A 13,914-nucleotide genomic window follows, 5' to 3' on the forward strand; every position below is an offset into this window, starting at 1 on the left:
GGGTCGCCACTCTATACTAAGGTATATATATATATATATATATATATACATTATTTTAATAATATTATCTTTTATGCATATTACTTGTACACACACGATGTTTCACATCTGCCAGATGTCCCATGACGGATCACATTTTTTTTTATTTACAAAATAGTGACTGCAATATTAACAACTATCACGGCAGCAGAATTCTACTGAAAGGGCTATTGGAGTATGTTTTCATACTCCAAGAGTGTAAACCTTACATAATAATCTGTGGCTCAGGAACGGAGAGTGCTATAGACTTGTGAGGTAATACTTGTCCTCCGTTAACATACAACTCATCTTTGACTATAACATCTTCACCGAGCACAGTACAGTTCTCCATACGTACCCACCTGCCGACTACTGACCTCCAGCCAACAATACATCCATCCAACCACGCGTGCTGACGTACACATGCACCACGGAGTATAGTACTGCGTTTTATACATGCACCTAGATAGATAAGAAAAATATTCTTTACTAGCTGCCTGCGACTCCGTCCGCGCGGAATTAAAAAAAACTTAATTAATAGCCCATCCATCTAAATTAGCATTTATAATATTAGTAAGATTGGATGCTAATATTCCAGCACCAATATTGCCTGGGTCGGGACGGCGCGGGATCGGAGAAAGTGGAGACTTTTGTTGTCGGAGGCCAAGGCCCACTTTGGGTCTCTGCGTCACCCTAGTTAGTTAGTTAGTTTTTTTTTTTAATATTGCCTTGACTCTTTAGTTAGATTAACTTGTATTTAAGAAGCTAATGACTTTATTTCCTATTGCATCTTAGAAAATAAATAATGAGTGTAATAAAGATAGGAATTTAAATAGAAATTAAATTAATTAAATAAAAAAATAACTTAGTAATAAAAAAAGAAGTGCGTGTGACCTTGTATGTGTTTGTGGGACATATTTCAACTACTCAGATGAATAAAGTTACATCTTATTGAGCGTTGGTGGGCTCAGGGGTTAATCACTTGACTTGCAATCTGCAGGTTCTAGGTTCGAATCCCGCCATGTACCAATGTGTTTTTCGATTTTCGATTTACATATGTACATTTATCCGATGTTCTTACGATGAAGGAAAACATCGTGATGCTGCACATATTAGAGAAGAAATTCAATGATATGTGTGAAGTCAACCCGCACTGGGCCAGCGTGGTTGACTATGTCCTAGTCACCCCTAACTTGGGGTAGGCTCCGAGCCCCTCGGTGGGGACGTATAGTGAGCTGATGATGATGATGATGATTATTGAGTTCCCATATAAGATGTAACCTTATTCCTAGAACGGATTAATTTCTAATGTCAAAAGTTTGACACACTAAAACATCAAGAGTGTACCTTAGTGTGAATTTAGTAGAAAGAATATGCACTAAAGGGAAATTCCTTAGCACTCAAATAGTGAGCAGTTAGAATATTTTTGTTTTACATAGATAGTTTTTAATGCAGATTTATTGTTAGAAATTTATACTCTGAGTCATTAAGTGATTACTAAGAGTAGATATTCATAGTAACATGAACTTGATTTCTTTAGTTATTAATATAATGAAAATCGTGACATACAAACTGCGTTTTATATCTACTGTGACGGGACGGAAACATTATCCATTATCTTGTACTATGACTATGTTATTTGATAGTACAAGTACCCATTTATTATTAATAATATAAAACTTGTACAGAAAAAAAGTGTTAGCATATTTATATTTTTATCTTTATATGAAAAAAAAAACTGTTAGTTGGTTTATCATCCTACTATAGAAGGAAATTTATGGAATATGAAAGACAGAAGTCTATGAAGGAGCCAAACAAAAATCTCTTATCTCTACCGAGAACTAGTTAACTGATGTAAGCAGTTGTTATTGTAAAAATGACTAACTGAACTACTACAAGGAAATATTTGGATAAAATGACATCCCTCAATCATAAAAAGTCATAAATAAAGACATAAATACATATTATGTTATACCAAATGCGTAAAAAACTCTTACCATCTTCAATAACTACATCTGGTCCGATAGTAACATTTGGTCCGATTCTACATCCTTTGCCGATGGTTGCTGTTGGATCGATCAGTACATTGCCAACAACATCTGCCCCATCATGTAACTTATCAGAATTCTTCTGCCGTAAACTGTTCAAGTATAAACACATGCCTGGAAATGAGAACAGTTTCAATATGAAAATCTATCTATATATATAAAAGAAAGTCGTGTTAGTTACACTATTTATAACTCAAGATCGGTCAAACTGATTTAGCTGAAAATTGATGGGGAGGTAGCTTAGAACTAGGAGAAGGACATAGGAATTTTTTTATCTTGTGTGCATTTTTTTTTATTCCACGCGGACGTAGTCGCGGGTAAAAGCTTGTTTCATAAAAAAAAATTATTTCGTTCATATTGGAAAAAGCTGTTTTTGTATTAAGTTTAATTACAAATAGAAATTTCACAAATAACCCATCTTATTTTTTTCCAACTCCAGATGTGTAATTTTTTTTTCTTTCATTGCAAATAATAAAAGATGAAAACAGACACAACTTTTTTTTTTTTATTAGAACTCTTGTTATTTTTTTTATTGTGATTCAAACATAAAAAGCTTTTGTGAATAAGCTAGTTTTCGTTAATGTTATCATTTTAGATCTTTCAGCATAATAAGGTACATTTAAATTTTTAAAGTTTAAATTTTTGGCATTTGAAACAATGTATACTATTAAAATGTACTACTGAATATATTTTAATTTTTAATATACCTGTTAAAAAGTCTTTAGGTTGTCCGACATCCATCCAGAAGCCTTGTAACTCCATAGCATACAACTGACCATCTTGTGCCATAAATGGGAACACTTCCTTTTCTATTGACATTGGTCTAAGTTCAATCCGACTCAGTACAGATGGATTTAATATGTACATACCTGAAAATTATAAAAAAATAATGTATTAAGATTACTACTATGACTATGTATGAAAGTGAAGTCACTAGACCAATCACCAGAGAATGGGGGATAGAGACAAAATGAGAATTTTCAAAAACAGAGATAACTACAGCCGATCCTGGAGAGTCCAAGAGAGGTCTCTTTAAACAGTTTCTTGCTAATGGAGGTTGTCTATCAGGACTCGACAATGACTCATCTATCCAAGTTCAACTGTTTATCTTTACATGATTTTTTAGCACAAGAAATCTGTAGCTAGAGGAATATATTTTATTTTATTTAATAATTCCACTCTACAGTTATAGATTAATATTAGTTGTTGTTTATTTTATAATATTACTAGCTGTCGCCCGCGACTCCGTTCGCGCGCAATTTAAAAAAACTTAATGGCGTATGAAAAATAGATAGTTGCCGATTCTCAGTCCTACTGAATATGCACATGAAATTTTATAGAAATCAGTCAAGCCGTTTCGGAGGAGTATGGTAACTAACATTGAGATATGAGAATTTTATATATTGGATATTATATACTCACCGGCGTTAATTTTGTTTGAAATAAATTCCTGCGGCTTTTCAACAAAACTTTCAATTTGACCGTCTTCTTTGTAAACAACAACTCCATATTTACTTGGCTCCTCCACTTTTGTCACAACAATAGTGCCTTCCTTGAATAAAACAAAATTGACATAGGACTTAAAATTTAGAACAAAGCATGTATATTTGTATACACAGTTGAGAACATTTATTTCCTACCCATCTCACTAAAATGTTATTGGCCACTGGATATTGAGTCATTGTCTATAATTGAGAAACTTGAGTTAGAGACTAACCTCAATAAGCAAGAGAAATTATTGCAGACTCTTGGACTCACTATATATGCCAAATAGGTATTAAGGTGACATTTTGCAGTAAGACATCCAATCCTATGTGGGAATCAAATTTAATTCTTTCCCTGTAGTCTTATATAGTACAACACCCAACCACCATATAACATTGGTTAAGACGTAAAGAATACTATATAACTTATACATGCTATCAGCTATTATGACTAAGTATCCCTGATTTTTGTGGTTACATTATAAGCATTATTCCAAAAAAAAAAAATGTGTTCTACCTTTCCATGACTTCTATGATATTTGGCTAATTCTTTGAAAGGAAAATCACATATAACATCGGAATTTAACACGAAAAATGGTTCTGGACTTGTAGCAAGTAAATCTCTGGCTAAAGCAAGAGGCCCAGCAGTTCCCAATGGTTCGGTTTCATGAGAAAATGTCAAAGATACACCAAGTTTCGAGACTTGCTCAGTCAATTCTTTCTCCATATCATCCGCCCTGTATGAAACTGCTAGAATCACCTGAAAATAAAGTATGTACAATTTTTCAACATATATAAATCAATTTTCCTCTAACACCAGTTAGATTATTATTTCTGGGGTCATTATAAAATACTTATAAAATCTTGCCTAATCATGTCATTTTATAGTAGCAATAAAAAAGTGATGCATTTGTTGATCATACAACTACTACTCTTAGGCCTATAAGCTCATGAAAGTGGTTAGTTTCTGAACTATGTGGTATGGATATGGTAGAGTAAACGGGCATATATCCATTTACCGAACCCACACGACCACAAAATCTAAGTTCACATTCACATTGTGATGAATTTGTTGACTTCACGTGGCTTTAGCACCTAATAATGTAGAATCAATTTTAAATAGTCTAAAAAGATATAAAATAGCACATACTTGTGTGACACCGGCTTCAACAAGAGCTTCTATTTGATGCATCAAAATTGGTTTGTTTGCAAACTCCACAAGTGGCTTTGGTCTGCTCAATGTCAATGGTCTCAAACGAGTCCCATAACCACCAACCAGTATTAGAGCCCTAATTTCTCCTAATTTTTTATCTGAACCGCACATTTTGCAAATTTAAGATTCTTCGTTATCTTAATAACAAATATCACCTTGTACGTGGCGCCCTTTTACAACTTTACGTTTATTGACGTTTATTTATATGACGTTCACCTTTGTTGAAAACAACCTGACGCTAACTGCCAAACAATAAAAAGCTAGACAAAATAACAAAAAAATAAATTAAAATTTAGGGTAAAAAATTGATCTTGTCCTCATCATAGAAACAGTTATATTTACCTTAACAACTAAATCGGATTTGAAGTATAAATTAATTTGAACGAAACGGAAAAGCTTTGTTTCCACTGCCGTTTCTGGTCGTATCAAAAGTCAATAATTTGATAGAACAAGGTTTCGCTGTTGTCTATTTCTCTAATATGACATTACGTAATGGCTAGCAGGCTGTCAGTGTCATATTAGAAATTTTATTAAATTCAAAAAAATTATACAATGGCTGTCTCAGGTCGAATTCTTCCTTGGGTAAAAGGTAAGTTTACATATATTTTTATGTTTCATTCCTTCATTTTATCATAACAAACACCAAAGTCTTATCACGCTAATTTTTTTGTACGTGACAATAACCTTGTCATGACTGGCATAGACTTTGAAAGTCAATAATTAAAAAAATATTTTAAAAGGGTAATCACATCATCATGTGATAATTCACAAAATGTATAATACTATTAGAAACCTGGCTTTGTACAATGTCAGATTAATTAAACACTAATTTCACCGAGACCTTCATCTATAAATAAATGATATCTGCAGTCATAATTTTTAAACACTGGATCTGATGAAGTAAAACGAACGGCTAGAAATCAAAAAAATTGATTAATTACGCTTCTGTTAGATAAATTTGAAAAACATAATGCATTTGTAATTTAGGAAGAATTCTCATTCAAAAAATATATAATATACTATAATAACTGAACTTTGATCTTGAAAATTACAAACAATACTTATTATCACATATTATGTTTTGTTATTGTAAACTAATAATAACATGCAATATAATATGAAATTATATAAACATGTTTCTTATTTAGATATTTCATAGTTCTGTGACTAATTTTTAGCATTATTTAATTTATAACAGAAATTGTACAATCACTATTTTTAACTACCCAAACATATACTAGTAACAACATAAACCAATAATGTTACAATGAACATATTTGATGTGTACTTCTCGTTTTACAACAGATGGCCTGAGACTCACCAGTGTGAGATACTCATCATGTGCAAGCGGCAGTGCCGGAAAGCCATATGAACAAACACGTAAAAATCTCGTACTTACCAAAGAGACTAGAGTCATTGTTCAAGGCTTCACTGGCAAACAGGGCACCTTCCACAGCCAGCAAGCATTGGACTATGGGACAAATATTGTTGGAGGTGTGTCCCCAAAGAAAGCCGGCACCGAGCATCTCGGGAAGCCTGTATTTGCCACCGTAAAAGAAGCCATGGAGAAGACTCAAGCTCAGGCCTCAGTGATTTATGTACCACCACCTGGCGCTGCAGCTGCTATCCTTGAAGCTGTAGCCGCGGAAGTTCCTCTTATTGTCTGCATTACGGAAGGTGTTCCTCAACATGTAAATATTTTTATATTCTCATTTAATTTAACAGTTATTAATAATAATATATCATTTCACATTAATAACTGGCATCTATTGGATTTCCTACTCCTCATAGGCTTCTGTTTGTAAATGTGGATCTATTATCACAAATCTCTTGGCAGTAGAATTGAGATTTTAAAGAAATAAAGGTACTGCACTCTTTTTAAATTCCGTTTTCATTAATGCTAATTTATGAATGTTGTTTCTTAACATGGCAATAAAAAGTAGTGTTTGTGTTCATGCATAAACCACTAATGTAAATTTTCCTGTTCTATTATGTAACTAACATAAGTACATAATGTATAAAAATTTATACTTGTCACATAAAATTTCTCACAAGTCAGAGGTTTTCAACTGACTGTGTCCTGAAAGTATTAGAAAAAACTGGTTTAAACAGTTAAAGTTACATTATATAAGACAATGGTTTACAATTAACTTTAAATGATGTTGGGATATAAAGTATATTATGCCAAGAGTTTTTTTTTCTGTTTTTGTCATTTATGTAACTAAATAGGCATTGTATAAATTTGCAGGACATGGTCCGCGTGAAGCACGCACTTCTGCGGCAGAACAAGTCGCGGCTGGTGGGGCCCAACTGCCCAGGCATCATTGCTCCGGAGAAGTGCAAGATTGGCATCATGCCGGCTGCGGTGCATAAAGCTGGTTGCATTGGTGTTGTATCTCGCTCTGGTACCCTCACTTATGAAGCCTGCCATCAAACTACAGTTGTGAGTACCCTATTCGAATTGTTTATTTCATATTTATTATAAACATTTTTTTTCGAATTGCATAATATTTATAATGATATCAAATTCCAGACTGGTCTTGGACAAACCCTTTGCGTTGGCATTGGTGGTGATCCCTTCAATGGAACGGACTTTATTGATTGCCTAGAGGTGTTCCTTCAGGACCCTCAAACGAAAGGAATCATTCTCATTGGTGAAATTGGTGGCCAAGCTGAAGAATTGGCTTCGGAATATCTTACCCAATATAACACTGTAAGTTAATGTTTTATTTGCGTTTAATAATTGAAGATACGTACCAGCCTCTACGCCTCTTACTGGCATAAATTGTGTTGTTGTTTCGTAACAAATACAAAACTCTGCCTGTCTCTAGCAAAAAAAGGATTTTTTAATAGACTGTGATAAGAGATAATGTGGCAAAATAATTTTAGCCTCTTCTATAATATTCGTAAATCTCAGATTAATTGATAGATTTCTCGTACTGAAGTGAACTTGCAGAGATAGCATTGAATGTGTTAAATTTATCGAATATTAGTGGAGTAATAAAAATTTTCTAGAGGATATGGAAGTAAAGCTAAAGCATTAGTTGAATAAAAGAAATAGCCAAAGCTTCGCTAGCAAACAAGTTCGTCAAAGTAGGTAAAATTTTGAAATAAAAAATTCAAAAAAAATTAACCCATAGTTTTAAAGTTAATCCGAAACTGAATATAAAATCGTAAAAAATAATAGTTTTGCATAAAATTAAAAATATATTTTTCTCAATTTAAATTCTGTTTTTAGGCGAAAAAGGTAACGGATCAAGACATTGCAAAAAGGTTATGTTGTATCATAAATCTTATCAGATACCTTGGTGTGTTGTTTGCTGTGGTTTTATCAGATTCATTTTGATGTTATGATTTTTTTTTTATCATTTATGAAGTACTTTCAATTGATTCATTGCAGATTCATTATATAAAAGTTATGCATAGTATCATTTAATTAATTCTTAGTGATTTGAGTAGTTAATGAGTGAATTTGTGAAACACTTGTATACCATTTTCACTTTTTAAGTGACAGAATGTAAAATCACGTTACACAACCACAGTAGCTTTAGGTTAATCATCAAATTTCACAGATATAGTTAAAAATTAAGTTGATTTTTTGTTTATAAAGGTAAATACCACTTAGATACGTCTGATGATCACTTATCACATTTAAAGCCACAACGTTTTTCACGTAATAACTCGAAGGTCGAGTTGATAGCAGTGAAAGTGTTATGATTTGCCGAGCCATATGTTATACAAAATTTCGGAGTGGCATTGAACGTGTTAACAGTCTTTAACTTTGAGTTTTGTAATAAGTATTTGTTTTATTTCAGGGTCAAAAAGCCAAGCCGGTGGTATCGTTTATCGCAGGTCTGACTGCCCCGCCTGGAAGACGTATGGGCCATGCTGGTGCCATCATTTCAGGTGGAAAAGGTGGTGCCATGGATAAAATAAAGGCATTGGAAAAAGCCAATGTGATCGTAACCCGTTCCCCCGCCAAGATGGGTGTCGAATTACTCAAAGAGATGAAACGATTGGAAATTGTCTAAATTCTAGACAAGTTTTTTCAGAAAAAAAAAAAACTTCTATCTGTTCATTTTGTATAGATTTTTAGCAATTATATCGACATTATTTATTTTGAAATCGTTGTTTCAGTCAGATTTTATTTTTCTTAATCGTGAAAACTGTTAAACCAGTGTCTATTCCGCCCCGAAATATACTCTTTTTTACTTGTTTTTTTTTTCTTTAAACAAGTTGTAACCGTTACCTCATTATGGAATTATAATGCACTATATTGTTAGAAAAGCACTTCATTTTAATATGTCTATTGTTATTGTAGACAAATATGTCAAACTAATGCGGTGTTGATAATATGCTGACTGCTTTCAATTAATTTGTGGCTGCAATGCATCTCTGTATGTATTTAGACATGTGCAAAATATTCCTATGAAGACAATTATTAAAATAAACTATAATAAATGTCAAGCTTTTTTTTTCTTGCATCGATTATGAATCAAGTTGGTATATTTTTAGGTTATAACAAGGTGTAGCATACAAAATAAAAATGTAGTCCACCCTTCTGTTATAAGGAAAGAATGGAAAAGGGAAGTGAATTTGACGGAGCATTTCTGTGTGTTCCCTCCGTCGATTAGAGGTAGGCAACGCAGCCGACATTATGGATGTCTATGGACAGCGGTCGCTTTGCTATTTCGAAGAATTCAGGAAGCCGCTCACTCATTCGCCACCTTATGATAAATAAAAAAATTTCCTTTAATCATTTTTAAGCCCATCACCTTTTATCAAAACTTTGTAGTGGACCAAAAATAAGTTTATTTCCATTTGAACAGTAGATTCCAACTCTGTCTATTCAGTTAAGATTAAAACATATAATTTTTTTAATTTACTTTTTTATTGAAAAGTATGAAAAACAAAGTTTCGTGTCTTACATGTGGCACTATGCTTAAAAATACTACTTTAGAAGTTATTTAAATACAAACTTTATAAAAAAAGGTCAGAAAAATGTATAAAGAACGAAAAATAACCACTTACTAAAACGAAAAAAGAAACTACTAGTAAATGCTTCAAAGTAGCATGTATTTTTAAAGATAAATATAGCTTAATACTTTAAATACAATGGAAACTAGATTTTTTTTTAGTTAAGAATAATAAAAAAAAAAATTGTCTGTGGCTTCCCACATTGACAACAAAACTAAACAAAAACATACTGTCAACTATATTTTCTTCAATAAAATTCTTTAATGGGGTGCCCATTTATGTTACAGCACCTACCGTTACAGATAAATATAGATGGATTATAAATTGAATATAACAATCAAACAGTCTCTCCTTTTTGCAGGAAATAATTGAGACGACCATATGTGTGGTCAGTGGACACCCAGTCAAATAATAACAATGATCACACGGCTTTATAGCATACACTAGGAATATAGTAAATAAAACTTATAGAACTAACAAAAATGCTTAATAACATTATTGAGTACAAATAACCATCATGATCACAGATAGTGCTTGAGATTACGGTGGGCATTAATTTAATACAAATTTCAATTATTTTTAGATTTTAATCATCAAAATATATATTTATTTTCATATGTATTTTAATGATTAAACTTTGTATATAAAACACTTTGATACTATATTAAATGTAATGAAATGTTTTAATTTTATAGTGAAAAAAGAATATAAACTTCGTTCGTTGAGATTTTATCACTGTCAAACTGTGATTGAACAATTTAGTTGGTCACATTAACCAATAATACACTTAACCAATTTACATTTTATAATTGCAAATTTAGGATTTCGTATTATGAAAATTTGGTAAACTTAAAAGCTATCAGTGAGTTTTTCATCATCATTTACTTTTAAATTATTTACTTTATTAGAAAATATTTAAAATAAGAGTTTTGCATATAGTATATTAATTGATATGTATGAGTAATTAATATCTTCGAACATATGAATCACTATGACCATAAGATCCTCTGTTACCACGCGAGCCTCTATGGCCTCTTCCCCTGCCGCGATCATCACCTTCTCTACGCAATTTCATAGCTTCAAACCGTTTTGCCATCATTTCCAATTCATCGGGTACTTCTTGATTCGCTTCCTCCAATATTTTTATAAGTTCTTTAGCATGTGCCCAATCAGATCTTGCGACGAATGTTATAGAAGTACCCATTTTCCCTGCTCTACCAGTCCTGCCAACTCGGTGCACATAATCTTCAATATGTCGAGGAAAATCGAAGTTTATAACATGTGTCAAATCTTGTATATCAATACCTCTGGAAGCAACATCTGTTGCTATTAAAATGTTAACAGTTCCATCCACCATATCTTCTAAAGCTGCTTCACGGTCACTTTGATCCCTATCACCATGCAAAGATTGACAATTTATACCCTTTACACATAATTCTGTGCTAATATGACTTGCTGTAGCTTTTTTGCCACAAAATACGATAACTTTATCATCCGGACCCATATTTGCAATGAAACTCATAAGAATATGTTCTTTGTCATTTTCTTCAACAAACATTATCTTTTGAGTGACAGTATGGACTGCAGCAAGGTCTAATGAACCTACGGTGACTTGTATAGGATCTTTCATATATGATTCGGCGAGACGCCTAACGCCAGGCGGCCAAGTTGCTGAAGTCATTACCGTTTGTCTATCTGGTCGCACATCAAACAATGACTTACGTATCTGTGGCTCAAATCCCATATCTAACATTCTATCAGCTTCATCCAAAACAATGTAGGAAAAATTAATAATATTCAAATGTCTTGCAAGAACTAAATCATTGAGCCGACCAGGAGTAGCTATGACTATATCCACACCCTTAGAAACTACTTTTATTTGTTCTTTACGATCCCCTCCACCATATACACATACTGATTTTACATTTTTGTATTGGTACTTTGATACTTCTTTATGAATTTGAATAGCTAATTCCCTTGTGGGTGCTAAAACAAGTACCGTAGGGCCTTCCCTTTCTTCTCTTGGTACAACCTGACCTTCAATGTGAATCAAAGCTGGTAGCAAGAAAGCTAGTGTTTTACCTGTACCCGTTTGTGCAATTCCTATCAAATCATCTCCCCTCAAAAGGATTGGCCATGCCTGACTTTGAATTGGTGAAGGTTTTTTGAAGCCTTGTTTATAAATTTCATCTAATATCTCTGGGTAGTTTTTAAATGCATGTTCAAATGTTAATACTGGGTTAGGAATAGGATTCAAATCGGGTCTGTCAGCAAAAGTTCTCTTCACTTGAATATCAAAATTTTCACGTCGCCATTCTGCAACTTGTTTGGGTGACATTTTACTAACTTCTGGATCTTCTTTATAAAAATTTTTCACAATTGGTGGTAATTTATCCCATCTCTCTTTCTGTGCCTGGTCATGAGAAGCATTCAGTTTATCCCAATCAATAACTTCAACTCCATGTTCATTAATCATCGTAAATGCTTTGGTTTTTGTATCTTTCTCTGGTGTTGCCTGACTGCTACCTGATGCTTCATTACTATTTTCTTCTGATTGTCTCCAATTTGACCTTTCCTGATATCTACCACGTGTTCCACGTTGTTTGTTATAGTTTTGAGGACGTGAGTTTTGAGACTGATATCCTGAAGCATTTGAAGAATATTGATCACTACTGTTGCTTTCTCTTGTTCTGTTAAAACCATTCTGGTGGTATCTTCCTCTTGTTCCTCGCGATCTGTTGTTGTACTGAGGGCGCGAATATTGTGGAGGAGGCATTTGTACAGTTACCGGGTCTTCTTGCCATTCATCTTCTATACTTGCCATTTTTTATGTTTAACAGGTTATCTGTAATTTAAGAAATTACTTTTTAACAAATGAGTGAACTACATAGACCAATATCAATATTATATAGTAGTTGCTTCAAAAGAGTTATTTGTTTATTTTAAACAATGTTCAATACTTCACCTCTTAACGTGTTGTTTTGTGTACGGAGGGTTTTAATTACTATCCAATTCTTCGCGTTTGATTAATATTTTTATTATATGTTATACGCGTAAGACAGTAAATATAATTAACAACGAATTATAAAGCTTGACTTAAACTATGCTAAGAATTGGAATCGGACTAATGGAATTGACATTTCTAAGAATTTTCCGTTTCCGGTTTCCGTAGTAATTTAACCACCATAGACAAGGAGTAAAAATTCTGCCACCAACATGGAAGGTGGAACTAGTCTTGTTGCTTTTAATTTTACCTTTAATTATAATTGTTCTAAATTTTATAGTCATCAAAGTATAGTAATGAACATAAACGCCGTGAACTGTGACAATTTATAATTTTTTTAAAATATTCTTGTTTTGTCTATCAACAAAGAAGACATTAAGGGTGTGTTCCGATATACACTGCGACCACTGTAGAGTGTGACGTCAATTCAGTATACTGTGAAGCCGTTCCTTAATAGCCAGTTATACTGGTAACGATTTAAAACGGAACGCAATCTCGTATACTGTCAACCGCATTTTTTGACGCAACATTCAAATGAGTGTATTCAAGTTTTCTAGTACATAAAAAAAAAAAAAAAACTGTTTTGGAGTACTGTCAAATTAAAAATATTTTGATTAATATTAATTATAAATTGTATTTATAATGTAATAAAAATAAGTACTTTTTCATAAAAAGAATATGTTTTTCATTATCAACACAGTCTAATAAGGTTAATTTTTGCAATTCTTCCATTGTTTTATTTATTTATCCAAACTAATTACAGAACTTTAACATTTTCTGATTAAACTGTAGCTTTGTTTATAAGATGTCAGGCACTCGGGTGGTTTTGACAGATCACGTGATCAAAGTACTGCGAGTACCTTACCTCGAAAACGCCAGTGCTCACAGTAGAATATGGCGGCGATTTATGACGTCATATATTTCCCTAGGGTACTGCGGCAGTATACTGGCAGTCCATAACGGAACGAATATGTCTACAGTGATAGCACTGTGCAGTGCTCGCAGTGTATATCGGAACATACCCTAAGCAACTTTAGTAACAGTACCAATGTTGCCAACTATACGATTTTCCCATCTCGATTTAATGAATTAACACCACCAAGAAAAATGACTTATAAGACCTTACGGTTTTTTATGTAGATATTTTAAAAAACAAATAAATTTCTTACA

At 32.9% G+C, this 13,914-nt stretch overlaps 3 protein-coding genes across 4 annotated transcripts; 1 reads left to right on the forward strand and 2 right to left on the reverse strand.

Moving 5' to 3' along the window:
- Positions 1–114: 114 nt before the first annotated feature.
- LOC106721766 (mannose-1-phosphate guanyltransferase beta) lies at positions 115–4,992 on the reverse strand. Its single transcript, XM_045682206.1, has 6 exons — positions 4,701–4,992; positions 4,068–4,310; positions 3,489–3,618; positions 2,774–2,935; positions 2,016–2,180; positions 115–480 (listed from the first exon to the last, which is right to left on the reverse strand). Exons 1-6 carry the CDS (start codon positions 4,872–4,874, stop codon positions 245–247), a joined length of 1,110 nt encoding a protein of 369 aa, XP_045538162.1. The 5' UTR covers positions 4,875–4,992; the 3' UTR covers positions 115–244.
- A 231-nt stretch (positions 4,993–5,223) lies between these two features.
- LOC106707688 (succinate--CoA ligase [ADP/GDP-forming] subunit alpha, mitochondrial) lies at positions 5,224–8,809 on the forward strand. Of its 2 annotated transcripts, XM_045682168.1 has the most exons (6): positions 5,224–5,352; positions 6,069–6,454; positions 7,012–7,206; positions 7,297–7,476; positions 8,002–8,010; positions 8,579–8,809. In XM_045682168.1, the coding sequence occupies exons 1-6, from the start codon at positions 5,316–5,318 to the stop codon at positions 8,792–8,794; spliced, it is 1,023 nt and encodes a 340-aa protein (XP_045538124.1). In that variant the 5' UTR covers positions 5,224–5,315; the 3' UTR covers positions 8,795–8,809. The 2 variants fall into 2 exon arrangements, with proteins under 2 accessions (XP_045538124.1, XP_045538125.1); XM_045682169.1 differs by lacking the exon at positions 8,002–8,010 and having other exon boundaries at positions 5,225–5,352.
- Positions 8,810–10,673: 1,864 nt separating this feature from the next.
- Positions 10,674–12,857, reverse strand: LOC106707686 (probable ATP-dependent RNA helicase DDX43). The gene is made up of 2 exons (XM_014499085.2): positions 12,706–12,857; positions 10,674–12,585 (listed from the first exon to the last, which is right to left on the reverse strand). The coding sequence occupies exon 2, from the start codon at positions 12,562–12,564 to the stop codon at positions 10,705–10,707; it is 1,860 nt and encodes a 619-aa protein (XP_014354571.2). The 5' UTR covers positions 12,565–12,585; positions 12,706–12,857; the 3' UTR covers positions 10,674–10,704.
- Between the last annotated feature and the right edge of the window lie 1,057 nt (positions 12,858–13,914).

This window comes from Papilio machaon, chromosome 18 (assembly GCF_912999745.1).
Source record: "Papilio machaon chromosome 18, ilPapMach1.1, whole genome shotgun sequence".
In the NCBI taxonomy this organism is placed as follows: Eukaryota; Metazoa; Arthropoda; class Insecta; order Lepidoptera; family Papilionidae; genus Papilio; species Papilio machaon.

Excerpts from the sequence above, each read along its gene's own strand:
- LOC106721766 (XM_045682206.1), bottom strand. The coding sequence starts at position 4,874 with ATGTGCGGTTCAGATAAAAAATTAGGAGAAATTAGGGCTCTAATACTG. Across the intron at positions 2,181-2,773 it reads ACCTAAAGACTTTTTAACAG|GCATGTGTTTATACTTGAAC; the intron begins GTATATTAAAAA and ends TCTCATTTCCAG. Across the intron at positions 481-2,015 it reads AGATGTAGTTATTGAAGATG|GTGCATGTATAAAACGCAGT; the intron begins GTAAGAGTTTTT and ends TTATCTATCTAG.
- LOC106707688 (XM_045682168.1), top strand. The coding sequence starts at position 5,316 with ATGGCTGTCTCAGGTCGAATTCTTCCTTGGGTAAAAG. Across the intron at positions 6,455-7,011 it reads CGGAAGGTGTTCCTCAACAT|GACATGGTCCGCGTGAAGCA; the intron begins GTAAATATTTTT and ends ATAAATTTGCAG. Across the intron at positions 7,207-7,296 it reads CCTGCCATCAAACTACAGTT|ACTGGTCTTGGACAAACCCT; the intron begins GTGAGTACCCTA and ends ATCAAATTCCAG.
- LOC106707686 (XM_014499085.2), bottom strand. The coding sequence starts at position 12,564 with ATGGCAAGTATAGAAGATGAATGGCAAGAAGACCCGGTAACTGTACAA.